Here is a 15,279-nt window from a genome sequence, read left to right on the forward strand (position 1 = left end):
TCAAAATTGGGTTTGTAGCCATTCCCAAGTACTCAGCTGGGGCTCCTAAGATTTTTATAAAATCAGAAATGAATTTGGGCCCCCTTGTCTTCCATCATGGCAGCCCCTGTGACAACTTATCTCTCAGGCTTCATGAGCCTCTGTTGGGATACTCTAGGCCCATCCTGAATCTTGAATCCCGAAATCCTAAGCTAAGATGGAACAGTCACATTGACACAGTGATCCGTCAAGAAATTTCCTAAGTATAGTTGGGTTATAAATTTGGCTGTGTGGAACCACAACCTAGATTAACAGCGGTGTACAAGGTAGAGGTTGACTGCTTTCTCACATAGTACTGTGGAGGAATGCAGTCTAGAGCTGGTATGGCAGCTTGGCCCCACATGTTAGTGCAGGGGCCCCGGCTCTTAGCTTGTTGCTCCATCATACCTAGGATGTTGCTCTTGTTGTCATGGTCCAAAATAGCTCAGTATCATGTCCTGCATCCAGGTAGCAGGAGTTGTGTGGGGTAGAGATTTGGTGGGAGGAAAGGGCAACCCCCTTCCTTTAAGGATATTAACCAGAAGTTACACATATTATTTCTGCCAATCTACCGATCTATGGAAAGAAAGATTGGAAAATGTAGTTGTTAATCTCGGTGGCCATGTGCCCACCTAAATTTGGGGAGTTCTATTATCATGAGAGAGAAGAGGAGATGAATATTTAGTGACACATTTCTTTCAGAAGAGCCCGGTTGCAGAGATTAGGCCCCAGGGTACAACAGTACAGACCCTAGGGCGGGACTTGTTGCATAGTGTTGAAATGCAACATAAATATTGCAGTTTCTCAGAGCTATCTGGAAAGCGGGGTTCCAGCCTAGTACTCAATTTGGCTCAAATAAAACTCTTTTCTGTTCTTAAAAAAAGAAAAAATGTTATATATTTAAAATGCTATCAGGACCCTCTCTGGTAGAGTCTAGAGCAGAGGAGTGTCACAGTCAGTAATGCCCCCAAAGATCAGCACCCAGGGCTTCCCTGGTGGCGCAGTGGTTGAGAGTCTGCCTGCCGATGCAGGGGACACGGGTTCGTGCCCCGGTCCGGGAAGATCCCACATGCCGCGGAGTGGCTGGGCCCGTGAGCCATGGCCGCTGGGCCTGCGCGTCCGGAGCCTGTGCTCTGCAACGGGAGAGGCCACAGCAGTGAGAGGCCCGTGTAAAGCAAAAAATAAATAAATAAATAAATAAAAACAAAGATCAGCACCCAGAAATCTTGTTCCCCCTCCCAAGACAGAATCTCTGTCAAGCAGAAACTTAGTACCTGTTTTGCTATTGTGCACTATTCAAGAAAGATACTTGGGGGCTTCCCTGGTGGCGCAGTGGTTGAGAGTCTGCCTGCCGATGCAGGGGACACGGGTTCGTGCCCCGGTCTGGGAAGATCCCACATGCCGCGGAGCAACTGGGCCCGTGAGCCAAAATTACTGAGCCTGTGCGTCTGGAGCCTGTGCTCCGCAACAAGAGAGGCCGCGATAGTGAGAGGCCCGCGCACCGCGATGAAGAGTGGCCCCCGCTCTCCACAACTAGAGAAAGCCCTCGCACAGAAACGAAGACCCAACACAGCCAAAAATAAATAAATAAATAAAGCAAACTGTCAACAAGTAAAAATAAAACACTATGAAAAAAAAAAAAAAGAAAGATACTTGAACAAGAGTTACTCGTGCTTATAGCACAAGGCAGGGTATAAATTTGGTTCCAAAGTCATAGACTAAACACATTTTTTTTCCAAAATGTTTTCTCCTGTCTTCACTTTAAAAAAACAAACAAACAAAAGCAAACAAACAAACAAACAAAAAGCCATGGAACAAAATGTCAGTTGGAATAAGGTTATAGAGAAAAACTTTATTCCAAGGCCTGGCCTGTAGTTAGACTAGATCCACGCTCCTCTTTTAGAACCGGGGAGCCATTTGGCTATCTTTAACAATTAACAGTTAACAATTTGCATGTGTGAAAATGCCCAGGTAATAACATCAAAAGATGTTAAATCAATTCAGGTTGTTGATTTTCTTTGAAAACCTCTTCCAAAAGGACTTGGAGTTCTTTCTGGAATATGACTTAAGCTCCATTTCAGTGAGTTCAGTTAAGCAGGTATTTCTCAAGCATCTATCGTTTGTAAACCATGGTGCTCTGATGAGGTAGGCTGAAAAAAAAAAGGCCCCTTTTTTTTTAGTAGCTCACAATCTAGTTAGCTCAAAAACAAAATACGCAATCAAAAGCAAACTGCCACACCTATTATCAAGGTTCAAACAATGGGATTTGAAAGGATAGAGGAAATAGACTCATTCCATCTAGGATGACTGAGGAAGGTTCCTGAGAGGACATGGTACTTGAACTGGATGTCAGCTCCTGAATACTGACGAAAATGGCATTCCATTGTCTCTTGACAGAAGCCAGTTTCTTTTGCTGTTTGAGGATAGATTTGGGCATGCTGTGGAATGCTGATTAGAGCCATGTGACTAATGTTGAATCATGCTGACTAATGTGTTCTAAATGGATTGATTCAACAATAAAGGGAACATTGAGAGTCAAGAGTTCAGATCCTGAAGTTTATCATGTGATGAAGTGTAAATCACTTAGCCTTGGTACTTCATTTTTTTGTCAATTAAAATGTGCTCATGATGAGAAGCCAACAAATCACCTTGACTAAAAAGTGCTTTACAAATCTCAAGGATAACAGAAAAGCTTAACAACAATTCCCAGGACAGGCTTATGCAACCTTGGGTTATTCACAGTCCATACAGAATCAGAAGATCCATCACATGCTGCTCCCTAGCCATGTGAAACTTCAGTTTCCTCACACATGCCATGAGAACTGACACATAGTGCACTGCACTCACAAAAACTGACAAATAGAGGAGCTTTTGAAAAATCTTCCTATCTACCTACTGGGGCGTCTGTGTTTTTCGACAACAAATGTTGCCACAGAACTAAAAGCTTGCATTGCACACACAGCTTTTTCTCTCTTTTGACATCTCCCCAGCTAGACTGCTTGAGAACCTGGCCTTCCGTGTCCAGATGTTTACTGAATTCTGAAGGCCCCCCAAAGGGCCCAAGTTCTTTTGTTGCTCTCCAAATCACTTCCCACAGAGACTGACCAATGTCCTGAAGGAGCCCTTCAATAGGGAGGATAAATGGAGGCAGATGAAGACATGACCCCCTGAGGCTCACCCACGTCCACGCTAACAAAGGGTCTGGGGCACAACCTTGTAAGGAGCATTTTGGTCAGCAGCACCCCCTCGAGAGGCCAAGTCTCCCCCACAGGGCTGCTTTCAATGGCTCCCATCGTAGTGGAACCCCCGAGCATTTGTTAAGGGCTGGGGTATGCTAGGTGTAGCACAAAACATCTAAATCATGGCCCCCCGGTCTTTGTGAGGGCTTCCTGGCTACAGATGGCAGCTGGCTTTCTCAGGGGAAACCTAGGGGGGGTAGTAGAGGAAGCTGAAGAGGGGCTCCCGCTTCTCTGGATGACCTCTTCCCACCCAGCCCAGAAAGGCTCCCCTTTTGTCTGTAGCTATCGGCAGTCAAGCCAGGGCTGTGGGGCCTTGACCCACACCTGTGCTGAGTTTCTGGGTGTCTCAGGTTTGCAAAGCCATTGGCTCCCTGGGTAATAGACAGGTTATGTGTGTAAGAGGACTGCCGTGGGAAGGAGAGGTTTATTGAGACTGCTAGTGAGAAGTTAGTGCATTTCATGACAGCAACGGTTTTTCAAACATTCTTTCTCTCCCTCTCTCTCTTTTTTTCCCTTTAGACCAACAGAGGCCATAGGGACACTATGACCTTTGTCTAGAGCTGATGGGGGCGTGATTTGTGAAATGAAACAGGACCGGGCTGCTTGGAAGAAGGAAACGGAAGCCAACATAATGGGGATTAATTAGTTGATTGCTGTTGAGATGGTAACAGATTTGCACCCCCCCTCCTTACCATTGAGCCAGCCATCTCAGACCTAGCAGGGAAGGTGAAGATGAAGAGGCCTTTGTTCGGGTCTCTAGATGCTTGGGGCTGTAGGCTTTGCCGCCATGGGATGGCAACAGCCATAATAATAATAATTTGCACTTATATAGCACCTTTCAACCAGCCACCTCAAAGCGGTTTAACCACATTAATTAATTAAAGCCCACAATCCCCCTGCGGAGAGGAGGAGGATGACTAACAGGATTTGTAATTACAGGAGGGAACGTTTCCGAATAAAGTATTGTCCACTAAATAAAAAGAGTAGGTGTAAAGGAATTGGGGTCTCCAAAGAGTAACTGATTCAGAAATGAAATCATGGAAAGATGGGGGAAGCTGGGGGCGGGCATGGGCATGAGGGTCTGCTCTTTTGTCAGAGGGAGGTCGATGGGCTCAGAATTCACTGACAGGTTCGGATCCAACTGAGAAGCAGGACATGTATGGTATTAGTGGCATTTGGAAGGTCATTAGTGGTACACCTATTGTGGTGTAAATTCAAGTTTCACTGGTACATTGTGTAGAGCCCTGCAGAACAAAGAGTGAGATTCCTGCAGTATTTAATAAAGGATGAAATGATTTCTTTAGATCTAAAGCCCAAGGCTGGGCCAGTCAATTAGCAAATAAATCAATTGGTGACCCACAGGATAATTTAGTCGTTTCTAGCAGAACACCCAGCCCACCCCCTCCTTCTCCCATGAGGTTTCCAACCAAAGCTTCAAGGCTGTGGGCTTTAGCCCCTTCAAAGCCAGGCATCAGATCTTCCCAGCCTTTGGCACGGGGACCCCTTTTACCCAGATTGTCGGTGACACTCAAGCTGCCTTCTGTAGAATCACTTTGTATCTGCTCCCCTTCCGAGGTTTTTAAATGCCTTGGATGCTAGAATCAAGTCTTGTCCTATCTCATGTCTGCTGTCAATGCCCAGCAGAGTGCTGTGTACAAAGCACCCAATCGGTGAAGAATGGTTGGATGACAAAATCCTTTAACAACTCAGTATTTGTTGATTACATACCAAATGCTAAGGCAAAGCTCAAAAAATAGACTATGTGTATTACAAGGAATGGAAAAGACTCTTGTACTCCTAACTATAATATAAAGCAGAATAAAATAAAGTTAACATTATAGATGTACGCCCAAGCCACAGGCTGCAAGGGCCAAAGGAGGAACATTTTATCCAGCTGGAGTGAATCAAGGAAGGTATTCCTGGAGAGCAAACAATGCGCTGGGCATTGGAGGGCGAGAAAGATTTTGATGGACCTGGAAGCGGTGGAGGATACAGAGTTTCCAGACTGTGGTCATTTGTCTCGCTCTGAGTGAGGTGCCTTTGGAGAGCCTGTGGTCTTCAACAGAACATTTGTGAAAACCAAGCTGAATTTTTGCAGCTGATTCAATGTACATTTCCCGTGAATTCTTGAATATGAATTGGCTATTTTCAAACAGCCAGGGACTATTACGAAAGTTGAGAAAGATATTTTGTTCTCTGTAACTATTAGTTCAGTCTCTCTGCAATTTCACTGTCCACCAAGAAAGAAAAGCTAAGCGGTTCACACATGAACCTGGGCACTCAGGAGTGTCTGAGAAAGGTATGAGGAAAACATATCTCGATCCCAGATGTCAAAGATTAAATGGCTTCCTACTTGAGGCCTTTTTTTTTTTTTTTTTTTGACCCCAGGAAACAGTAAGACAGTACTCTACCCCCAGTGACTGACAGACACATCAGTCCCTGTGCTCCTCCTACTCCAAGGCGTTTCACCACGAACCGTGCTGCCAGGACAGGACCTAAGCACTGTCTTTGCATTGTGCCAATACTCAGTGCTGCTGTGTGTCTCACACACACTGTATGTGCATCTGCTTATCTGATCTTCCCCACAGTTTCACAAGGTAGGACTTCACATTCCTTCTTTGCAGATGAGGAAGGAGGCAAGAAAAGTTCAGGCTCTTGCTAGAAAGTGTTGGAATGTGGATTGGAACCCAGGTAATCTTGCTTCTTCCTCTCCCCACTCACCCCTGTATTATTTCTGTTTGTATCTATTACAACCTTTCTTAGTCATCCTCACTAAAGTACTCAGCACAATACTGTACACATAATAGAAATTCAGTGAATATTTTCCAAATAAAAGAATCATCAGAGCAATACCGGTGGATGGATCTTCCAATGGGAGAAGTGACTGAAGAGAATATGGTAGAGGTTCCATCCCTGTCTCCTTCTCTTTTCACCATTATTTTTAATAATGAGGAGACATGCATAGGAAAGGTGCCCCCAGGGAATATTCACATGGAAGAAGACACAGGTGGCATTCATGAGCTGAAAATCTGCCAAACTGGTACCACCCATGGAACGCTAGAGAGGCATCTTGAGTTGTTAATTACTTTTATTGAACTTGGATGCGATGAAGTCACTTCTTGGTGTGTGTACATATACATATATAACGCAAAGTCCAACTTTTGTCTCCCTAATTGTACTAGCCTCCTAGTTACTCTGTTGATGTGCTGCGGTCCTCGTGAAGATTCAGAAGTGTGTGGTCCCTATCAGCCCACGGAGTGAACACTTCTGGGTTAACCCAGAATTGCCTAACTCTATGCCTAGTGACTTTTAGTTGTATGTTGTGAGCAAAGTTACTGCTCAGAGACGGGATTGTAGAAGTTTGTCCTGCAAAACCAGGATTGCCAAATGAGTATTTTGGAGTTGGGTGATGAGGATTAGGTAATGGAGGAGAGGGGAATGAAGGCAAGAGGAAGTGCAAAATATCAGATTCTGTCCTAAAAATCATGGTCTTAGAACCACTTGGGAGGGTCATTTTTTTCCCAAGCTTTGGTTTTAATATCATCACCATCACTTTTGTCCTACAGCTATGAAAGGACCTTCTTTATTCCACTACAGAATTCACCAGAGGCTACTTTTACTCCAATGAAGGGAGCAGTCCATCACACTTCTCAGATGAATATCCTAAGTGCGAGAGAAAGCACATTGCCTACTTCTCTGAATTTCAGTGAGGGTGGGGTTCAGATACAGCACAGGTGCTCCAGAACTTCAAACAGAACTGGGAGGAGAGATGACCAATAAATAGCGGGCATAAGTCAGGACAGACTTGGTTTTGCTGCTTAAACAAACAAGCCCATGAAATCTCAGTGACTTAAAACCAGGCCTGTGCATGTCTGAGAGACCATCCCGGGAGGCTGTCCTCCATGTGATGATTCAGTAGTTCGTTTCAGTATCAACATGCACTTCACCCTCGCCATTAGGAGGGGAAGAATGAGAAGGGGGTTGAGCACTGGCAATTAAGGGCCTCCTCTAAGAAACAACACACATCACCTCTCTCATGACCAAGCAGTCATGTCGTCCTTGGAGTTGGGAACCTCGTCTGTATTTGGAATGGAAGGAGAACCGGAGCTTGGCAAACACTTGTAATGTCTGCTGCATACTGTAGACCCAGGGAGCTGGCAAATGTCTCCTTCTTTCACATCCACCCCTTGTGCCTTTCCCTTGGATTACTCGGCATCTGTCAAAGACTTACAGGGTAGTGTTGAGAGTTGAAGACCAAATAGTTTTGCAGCCCATTTTAGTCCACAGGTGACCTGTTTGAAAAAGAGGAGTAGCCAGGGAAAACCAATTAACTCTGGGTACTTTCCCCTTGAAGCTATCAGATACTAATCACTCTGGGAAAAGATAATGGGTTAAAGGGAACCATGGCCCGATGTCAGTAATACGTCTAAGATAGAACAGCTCACTTTGAGTTGCCCAGGACCATCATGCTTTGTGTGAAAAGGCTTCTGGAAACATGCCCTTCTGCTTCCATTCCCTCCCTTGTTACCGGACATGATTCAAATTCCCTCTAATCCCTGCGACTTTTCCAGAAAGCAGATTTCCCAGCAGCAGAAAGAGAAGAAAAAGAAAAACTTTCCCTTATTATTCTTCCAATAATGAATTCCTGCTCTGAGTGGGCTGCTTCCATGTGTTTTCAGTCAAGTGCTGATGGCAGCCTTGCTGGGGGACATTTCCAAGAGGCTGTGGACATAATGGATGAGGTCTCGTATTGACAAGAGCTGCTCTCAGTTTTCCTTCCAGTTTAGCCCTCCTGAGCCCTGAAATCCGAGATGAGAAATGATTCACGAGATCTCGCTGGTGAACCAACATGGCTGCCACACCTCTCTGCTGCTTTTAACTTGGTAAAAACTCATGGTTTTAAAGCTTCCCTCAGAGAGATTTGTAGACCTGAATCTTAGTAACTTAGAAAGGACTTACCTTTCTTAGACCAAACCAGTTCTTTGTAGACGCCAAGATCTTCTTTCTTTAGGACTGAAACATAGTCTTGACCTGCCTTGACATCAGAATAACAAAGGGAAAAATTAGGTCACACCATTTCCTGCCTAAAACCTAATCTCAAGTACACAAGATGCTTCCAAATAAACAGTGGTGGTACGTCATGTTTGCTAAGGGAACCAGCCTACTCATTTTCCCCAAAGAAAATGTCTTCAGATAATAATTCAATTTTAACTTACCTACACAGAACTTGTGCAAACTGTTAGTTATAGTTGGGTCTTTCCATTGAGAAAAATCTCAGTTACCTTAGGTAAAAGGGGACAGGTGTTGTTAAGGATACGGGTGGTCTGGAATTGGAGAGCCTTGAGGAGCAAAGGCAACCCTAGGGATTCATTTCCTTAGAGACTCTGCTTCTCTCTGCCTATCTGTCCAAGGCAACTCTCTCTCCCAGCAGACCTGCCCTACATACTATAGTTCTGCTTATTCAAACCTTGAGCTGTCATGTGGCTCGTCCTGGTCTCTTGAGCTCCTCTCTCTCCACCTCAGCCTTTCAACTCCAAGCCCATTGGCTTTTTTCCTTGGTATTTCCTAGTTAGAATTCCTAAGAGAGAATATGATTGGCAGAGGCTCATCTTATTGTTTTGTCTCAGTTAACATCATTGGTCACTAGCCAGCCAGTCCGCTGTGGGCTGAAGGAGGAGCTGAAAGCATGGCTGCCTAAGCAGCAGCAGATGTGGGCAAGGCAGCTTCCATTAGAGGCGCCCGTGAGAGGGTGAGATGGATGATGAAGTGGAGTGTGCTCTTTGTACCCTTAACTGGATTGCTACACAGATACGCATTCACTCTCTTGATACTACCTCCCCTTCTCATCACTATAGACCTGATCTCCCCTGTTGCAGCCTGGTCCCCCATTATTGCTCATCCCTCAACCCCGGACTCCAGTATCCGACTTCTCATTCTGTTAAAGTATGCCATCACAGGGACTTCCCTGGTGCTGCAGTTGGCTTGGCCTCCATGCTTCCAATGCGGGGGGCTGGGGTTCGATCTCTGGTTGGGGAGCTAGATCCCACACACGTGCCCCGGCTGGGAGTTTGCGTGCCACAACTAAAGAGCTGGTGAGCCACAACTAAGGCCTGCAAGCTGCAACTAAGGAGCCTGCTGGCTGCAGCTGAGGAGCACACATGCTGCAGCTGGGGAGCCCGCAAGCCACAGCTAAGGAGCACGCCTGCTGCAACTGAGACGCGGCACAACCAAATTAATTAAAAAAAGAAAAATACCCAGTCATGGAGGTGTATGACTAGTGAGTGGGAAGGAAGAGGTCTAACATGTATTTGAGAATAGAAGGAAGACTGGGGAAGGTGTGATATGGAAGCAGGAATGGAAATAAAACCCTTTCTTAGCTAAAGAAAACCTCATTCCCACCAGGACCAAGTCCCTTTGCTCTTTCTCCCAATCTTTGCAGCAATTTCCCTCTCCCCAAAACCGGACATCAACAGAAGCAAGGGAAAGTTCCGCTGAGGAACACTGACCTAGCAGAAAGGGAACGTATTCTGGCTCCGCTAATCCCCCAGACCTTTTTCTGACCCCTGTGGGGATCCCTAGTCCCCATCTCAGACCCTTGCCTTTCCCCGGCCCCCATCCTTAGGCCTCAGGGAGCCCTGGTCCCAGACCCTTGAATAATACGTGCCAAACAATTTACTTTCAGACTAAGGTTTAGAACACAAGTGAAGGACTCTGTTTAGATAAGGTCTTTGCCAGTAGTGTCCTCCCAAGATGCACAAAGCTCTTCATTGGCAGTTTTCACAAATCTTCGTGATGTTTTTGGAGGACTGGTCACGTGTGGTGTCGCCCTATTTCAACTGAGTCAGAGAAATTGTGCTTTGTCTGAATTCACACATCAACCAGAGAACTAGGAGGAGAATTGAATTGTGATACTGAGCTTTGCCTTTTATTCATCAAAGACCATCGCCTGTATACCTCATCAGATGGTGGTAAAAACCCAACCCCATCCATCTACATTCAAATTTCAGTATTTCCATATTCCTCTCAGTGGACATGAGGCTAGAAATTCATTAAAGGGAAATCTAAACAACCCTGTATTTTCCTGCTCTTTCCTGAGCTCTGAATGTGTCACTGTTGATTAAATCATCGGTCAAACCTTGTCCTATGACTGACACTTTTATCTACTGACTAAAATTACAGTTTCCCTGGGAACCTAAGATGGCAGGGAAGGTGGTTCCAATGGTGCTTCTAAATCTGCTGCTGTGGGATTCTAGAGCCAGTTCCTCTGGATCACTTCCAGATCTCTGCTCATTTCATTTACAGTCTGGGGTTGAAGTCTATTGCCATTGGCTGTCCCCTGGGATCTGAGAACTAATCTGGGGTTTGTCCAACCTCTCTCTCCAACACAACCATCCCCCTTCCACAGTCATTACAACTCTAACAGCTTGAAAGTTGATGCAAAGATGCAGCAGAAGCCAGTTTGGCTTTCTCCCAGTTCTCTAGGTCCCTCTGGGGTTAATCAGCAACCACCTATCTTTGTGTTAATAACATAAGCCTCTCTAACTAGAACACCTGGAGGAAACCCATAGGAAGGCTTAAGATGAAGCCAATTCTGCAGTAATTATTCTGACAATCAGTCTGTTTAACCTGAACTCAGACTCTCCAGACAAAAACAGCTTGCTAAATCCAAGCACCTAACTGGATGGACCAGTAACTCTTAATGTTCCTTAAGCCAACTTGAGTTTTGCTAGTACTTTTCATTCCCACATCTCAGCTCCAAAGGCTCCTTATGCTGTGAATGTCAGGCAACATCTCCCCCATTTCAGGTTTAGCAAAATGTCCGGAGTGCATCCCACTGGTAGAATTCTTTAATGGCATCTTCCCAGCCCTTTCCCTACCCTCCCAGCCCATCTGTTGGTGGGGTTCACACCCCTGAAGAAATAATAGGCCTTCTTAACTGGGACTGCTGGCCACTTCTCTTAGTAACTAATCCAGATGCCCTTAGGTGTTAGGTGATTACCTGTGCCAAGGAAACGGGCCAGGGGCTGGGGAGGTGGAAAGGGTGGGCAGGGGACACATGGAAAACAATCCCCTGCTGTATGCATCTGCTAAAGCTGCCATAACAGAATACCATAGAAGAGCTTAAACAACAGAAATTTATTTTCTCCCAGTTCTGGAAGATAGAAGTCCAGGATCAAGGTGCCGGCAGCTTTGGTTTCTCCTGGGATCTCTGTCCTTGGTTTGCAGATGGATTCCTTCTCGTTGTGTCCTCACATGGCCTTTCCTTTGTGTGCACTCCTAGTGTCTCTTCCTCTTCTTGTAAGGACACCAGTCTTATTGGATTAGGGTCCTGCTCGTCTGATCTCATTTAACCTTAATTACTTCCTTTTAAAGGCCCTATCTCCATATATCGTCATAGTGGGGATAAGGGCTTCAACATATGAATTTGGGGGTGGGGATACAATTCAGTCCATAGCACCTGCCATGATGCTGTTTCCCTCAACAGATCATCTTCCCTCCTCTGATGCTACCCTTCTAATAGTGAGCGAAAAGTAGATATTGGTCAAGAAATGGCAGGTGTGACTCTGTGCTGTCAGTTTGAGAATGGCCAAGCTAGGTTGGGACACCTGAGACAGAGTAAAAAGACAGATGGATGGATAGATCCATGAAGGGATGGTTGGATGGATAGACAGATGGATGAATAAATGACTTAGGTAGTGTGTTGATAGCACCAGGGCACATATTACCTTATACTTCTTTGGAGTTGTAGTTTTTACAGGGAGGGGTTGCAAACTCAAATGCTCATGCTCAACAGGTAACAGAGTTGCAAAAAGAGGCCAGGTGCAATAATTGGGAGTAGCTGGGACTGTGACAACGTGGAAAGAGTATGCCCTGTCCAAAGGGGCAGCACATACCCAGCTCCAGCCAATTGTTACTATGTGCGATGCCAGCCTAATGTTGCCAGAACTTCTGATTTTTCAAGGGAAGCCAGAAATCTGGATTTTCAGATGAAATTTTTCTTTAAATAAATCTTTAAATTATGGAAACTAATTCAAAAATTATAAAATACTGTGTAGGCCAAACAAGCACATTTACAGTCTGAATGAACCCTGGAGGCTGCCAGATTTCCACTCTTGGAATACTAGAAAGACATCTGTAATGTCATCACATGAGGATGTAGGTGTTTAAGAACTCGGGGTCATGAGTACATTGCCAGGTTCATATTCCAGCCCACTACTTACTAGCTTTGTAATCTTGGGAAAGTTATACATGTTATACAGTTATACATGTTATACAAGTTATACAGAGTTGTTATAAGGACGAAATTAGTTAATACATGTCGATGCCTAGAAGAATGCCTGCTGCCTAGTAAGAAAGTAATAAGTGAGCCAGGATTACTAGGCAGTATCACTAAACCTCTTGGTTGCCTCATCTGTAAAATGGGGACAACATTTGCCTTACCTATACCCCAAAGGAAAGGAATATGCATGGAAGGGCTTACAAAAGTGTGCACGTTGCTAAGAAATACACCATGCATTGCTTTTGTTACTATACCTATACATGAGGCTCAGCCTTGCCCAAGGCAGGCATGGGACTCCCTAGAAGGAGGAAGACAGTGGCGACTAGAACTGGCCCTCTTTTCTGCCAAGGGTCACTTGGCCGTATTGCTGTTCTTAGAATTTGGTGAGTTTCTCTTATTTTCTTATGAAATTTTTAAACATTCAGAAGAGTTGAGGAAACAGTATCATGAACACCCAAGTAGCCTTATCTAGGTTTAATAATTGTTAACATTCATCTTGGTGAATATTCTTGGCAGAGACGTGGGAATGGAATGTGGCAGAGAGGCAGTAAGGAAATAGGGCAAGTAAGACCCGGTCAGATGTAGGTGGTTCCCTTTTAGACAGGGCCCCAAAGAAGGGGGTTTCGTGCGGGATAGCTTGTTAGAGATGGTACACTAGTACCAACTTAAGGAAAGTGGCATTATAAGCTGAAACACAGGAATTATTTTCTTATGTATAAGGTTTTCATGTACTGTTATTTTAAGGTTTTGTTATTTTTTTGTTATTTTTAAGGTTTTATACATGAACATATTCATGTATTGCTCGTGTAATTGAAAATTAAGAACGTCTAAAGAGACTTTCAACGTGGAAATGTCTCTGTCATAAAGAATTCAGGAAATGAAACTGTGGCTCTGTGAGAAGCCCAGTAAAATCACGGTAATACAAAGAAATGTTGGTCGCTAAAAATGAAAGGTTTGAGGAGCAGACACACTCAGAGTCAAAGAACGTCTATGCCAATTATAAAGGGCTCTTTTCTGTTGAAGCATTTAAAAGGGTGTCTACGACATATTGCCCCATTTCTCAGCGTTAGCTCTTACTGCATGTAAATGCAGAGGCTTCTACCCTGGAAAGGATGCCTTACAACGTGAAAGCAACTAAACTTTGCTTTAAAATTCTATTATTCAGACCCTTCATTAATTTAAGCTGACATTCCTCCTCAGTTGAGGCACATCATCAAAGCTTTACTGTATTGAGAACCTTGAATTCAGCAACAAAGAGCGTGGGGTTTGGAGGGAAACGTGGAGGGGGGAGGTGCTGAGAGCTCTGAGGCCCAAAGAACGGAGGGGAGGGGAGGAAGAGGGAGGGGAGGACTGGAGTCCTGAGAGGCAGAGGGGCTAGGAGAAGAGGTAAAGGAGCCCAGATGGACTATGGAGGCGGTTGGTAGACTGAAAGGGAGAGGGACTGGCGGGCCCTTGGCTGCAAAGCTGCCCCGTGAGCCTCTGTTACTCGACATGGTAGAAACAAAATCGGCCTGCCCCTCTGCCCTCACAAACATTTCTCCGGAGTCGGGATAAGAAGGGAGATAGGGAATAGGGGAAGGGAAAACATTTCCCTGTTCTCCCTTCATTCAGTTGCCTCTTGAATCTCCTGCCTGTGGTGCCCTGCTCAGCAGCACAGGGCCCGGCAGAAAGTCGGCCCTCTGGGCCTGGACCCCCTAGCACCCTCCGACCCCACCCCCCATCATCGCTCCCATCTGGTCCAGTGACACCTTCACCCCAGGCTGCCAGCAGGGCTCTCTCTTCCTTTCTGGTGTGATTTACTGTAGGATGTACGAAGTGGGATGTACTAGGTGGCATATGTTGGGTGCATTGTTGAGGCATCAGGCAAGAAAGGATCTTTGAAGGGTGAGGACATCACCCACAGGCTTTTATTGAGCATCTACGATTTCTAAGAGAATAAAGTAAGATTTGTAAGGTAAACTTTAAAGCCTAAGGGAAAACTGGGTTTTTTCAATGTGTAACTTAAGTAAAATACTAATTTTGAAAAACAAGATACAGTAGTCCCCCCTTATCCGTGGTTTCACGTTCTATGGTTTCAGCTACCCACCCACGGTCAACCATGGGCAGAAAATATTAAAAGGAAAATTCCAGAAATAAACAGTTCATAAGTTTTAAGTTGCATGCCGTTCTGACTAGTGTGATGAAAACTTGCACTGTCCAGCTCCATCCGGACTTGGACGTAAATCATCCCTTTGTCCAGCGTATCTATGCTGTATACGCTACCTGCCCATTAGTCTCTTAGTAACCTTCTGGGTTATCAGATTGACTGTATCACCATGCTTGTGTTCATGTGACCCTTACTTTACTTAATAATGGCCCCAAAGTGGAAGAGTAGTGATGCTGGCAATTCGGATGTGCCAAAGAGGAGCCGTAAATTGCTTCCTTCGGGCGAAAAGATGAAAGCTCTCAACTTAATAAGGAAAGAAAAAGTATGTTATATCCATGGTTCAGGCACTGGGAGTCTTGAAACACATCCCCCGCAGATTAGGGAGGACCACGGGAGTCCCAGATGGTCTTTTCCCTGCGTCAAAAGAGTCGTCAAGGATACAAGAGAGCCACGTGGACACCATGGAGCAGACAGATCCTGGTACCCAGCAATCCACCGAGACCAACTCAGAGGAGGCTATAGGACTTCAATTTCCAGACTGCCACCTTCCAGCTCTGTGACCTCAGCAAACCCCTGTGACCTCCCTGAGTCACAAT

The 15,279-nt window shown here is 45.2% G+C and overlaps 1 protein-coding gene and 1 long non-coding RNA gene across 7 annotated transcripts in view; one reads left to right on the plus strand and one right to left on the minus strand.

The window, feature by feature from the left end:
- Positions 1-15,279, plus strand: part of RAD51B (RAD51 paralog B) — a 666,036-nt gene that overhangs the window by 615,202 nt on the left and 35,555 nt on the right. For 2 of the 5 annotated variants that reach the window (XM_082617991.1, XM_082617992.1), the window contains exon 11: positions 13,310-13,381. The exons of 1 other annotated variant lie outside the window; for it this stretch is intronic. In XM_082617991.1, coding sequence (XP_082474117.1) covers positions 13,310-13,347 — 38 coding nt within the window. In that variant the 3' untranslated portion in view covers positions 13,348-13,381. Of the gene's footprint in view, positions 1-3,776; positions 4,243-8,027; positions 8,102-13,309; positions 13,382-15,279 lie in introns of those variants that run through there. 2 more of the 5 variants (XM_082617994.1, XM_082617993.1) reach the window with 2 other exon arrangements.
- On the minus strand, positions 1,321-8,782 carry LOC309802436. 2 transcript variants are annotated; one of them, XR_014293795.1, is made up of 3 exons: positions 8,725-8,782; positions 8,217-8,292; positions 1,321-2,168 (listed from the first exon to the last, which is right to left on the minus strand). It is a non-coding gene; the product is annotated as an uncharacterized lncRNA (long non-coding RNA). The 2 variants fall into 2 exon arrangements; XR_014293796.1 differs by having other exon boundaries at positions 8,474-8,761.

The sequence above is a fragment of the Mesoplodon mirus genome (genome assembly GCF_964341445.2).
Source record: "Mesoplodon mirus genome assembly, chromosome: 4".
Classification (NCBI taxonomy): Eukaryota; Metazoa; Chordata; class Mammalia; order Artiodactyla; family Ziphiidae; genus Mesoplodon; species Mesoplodon mirus.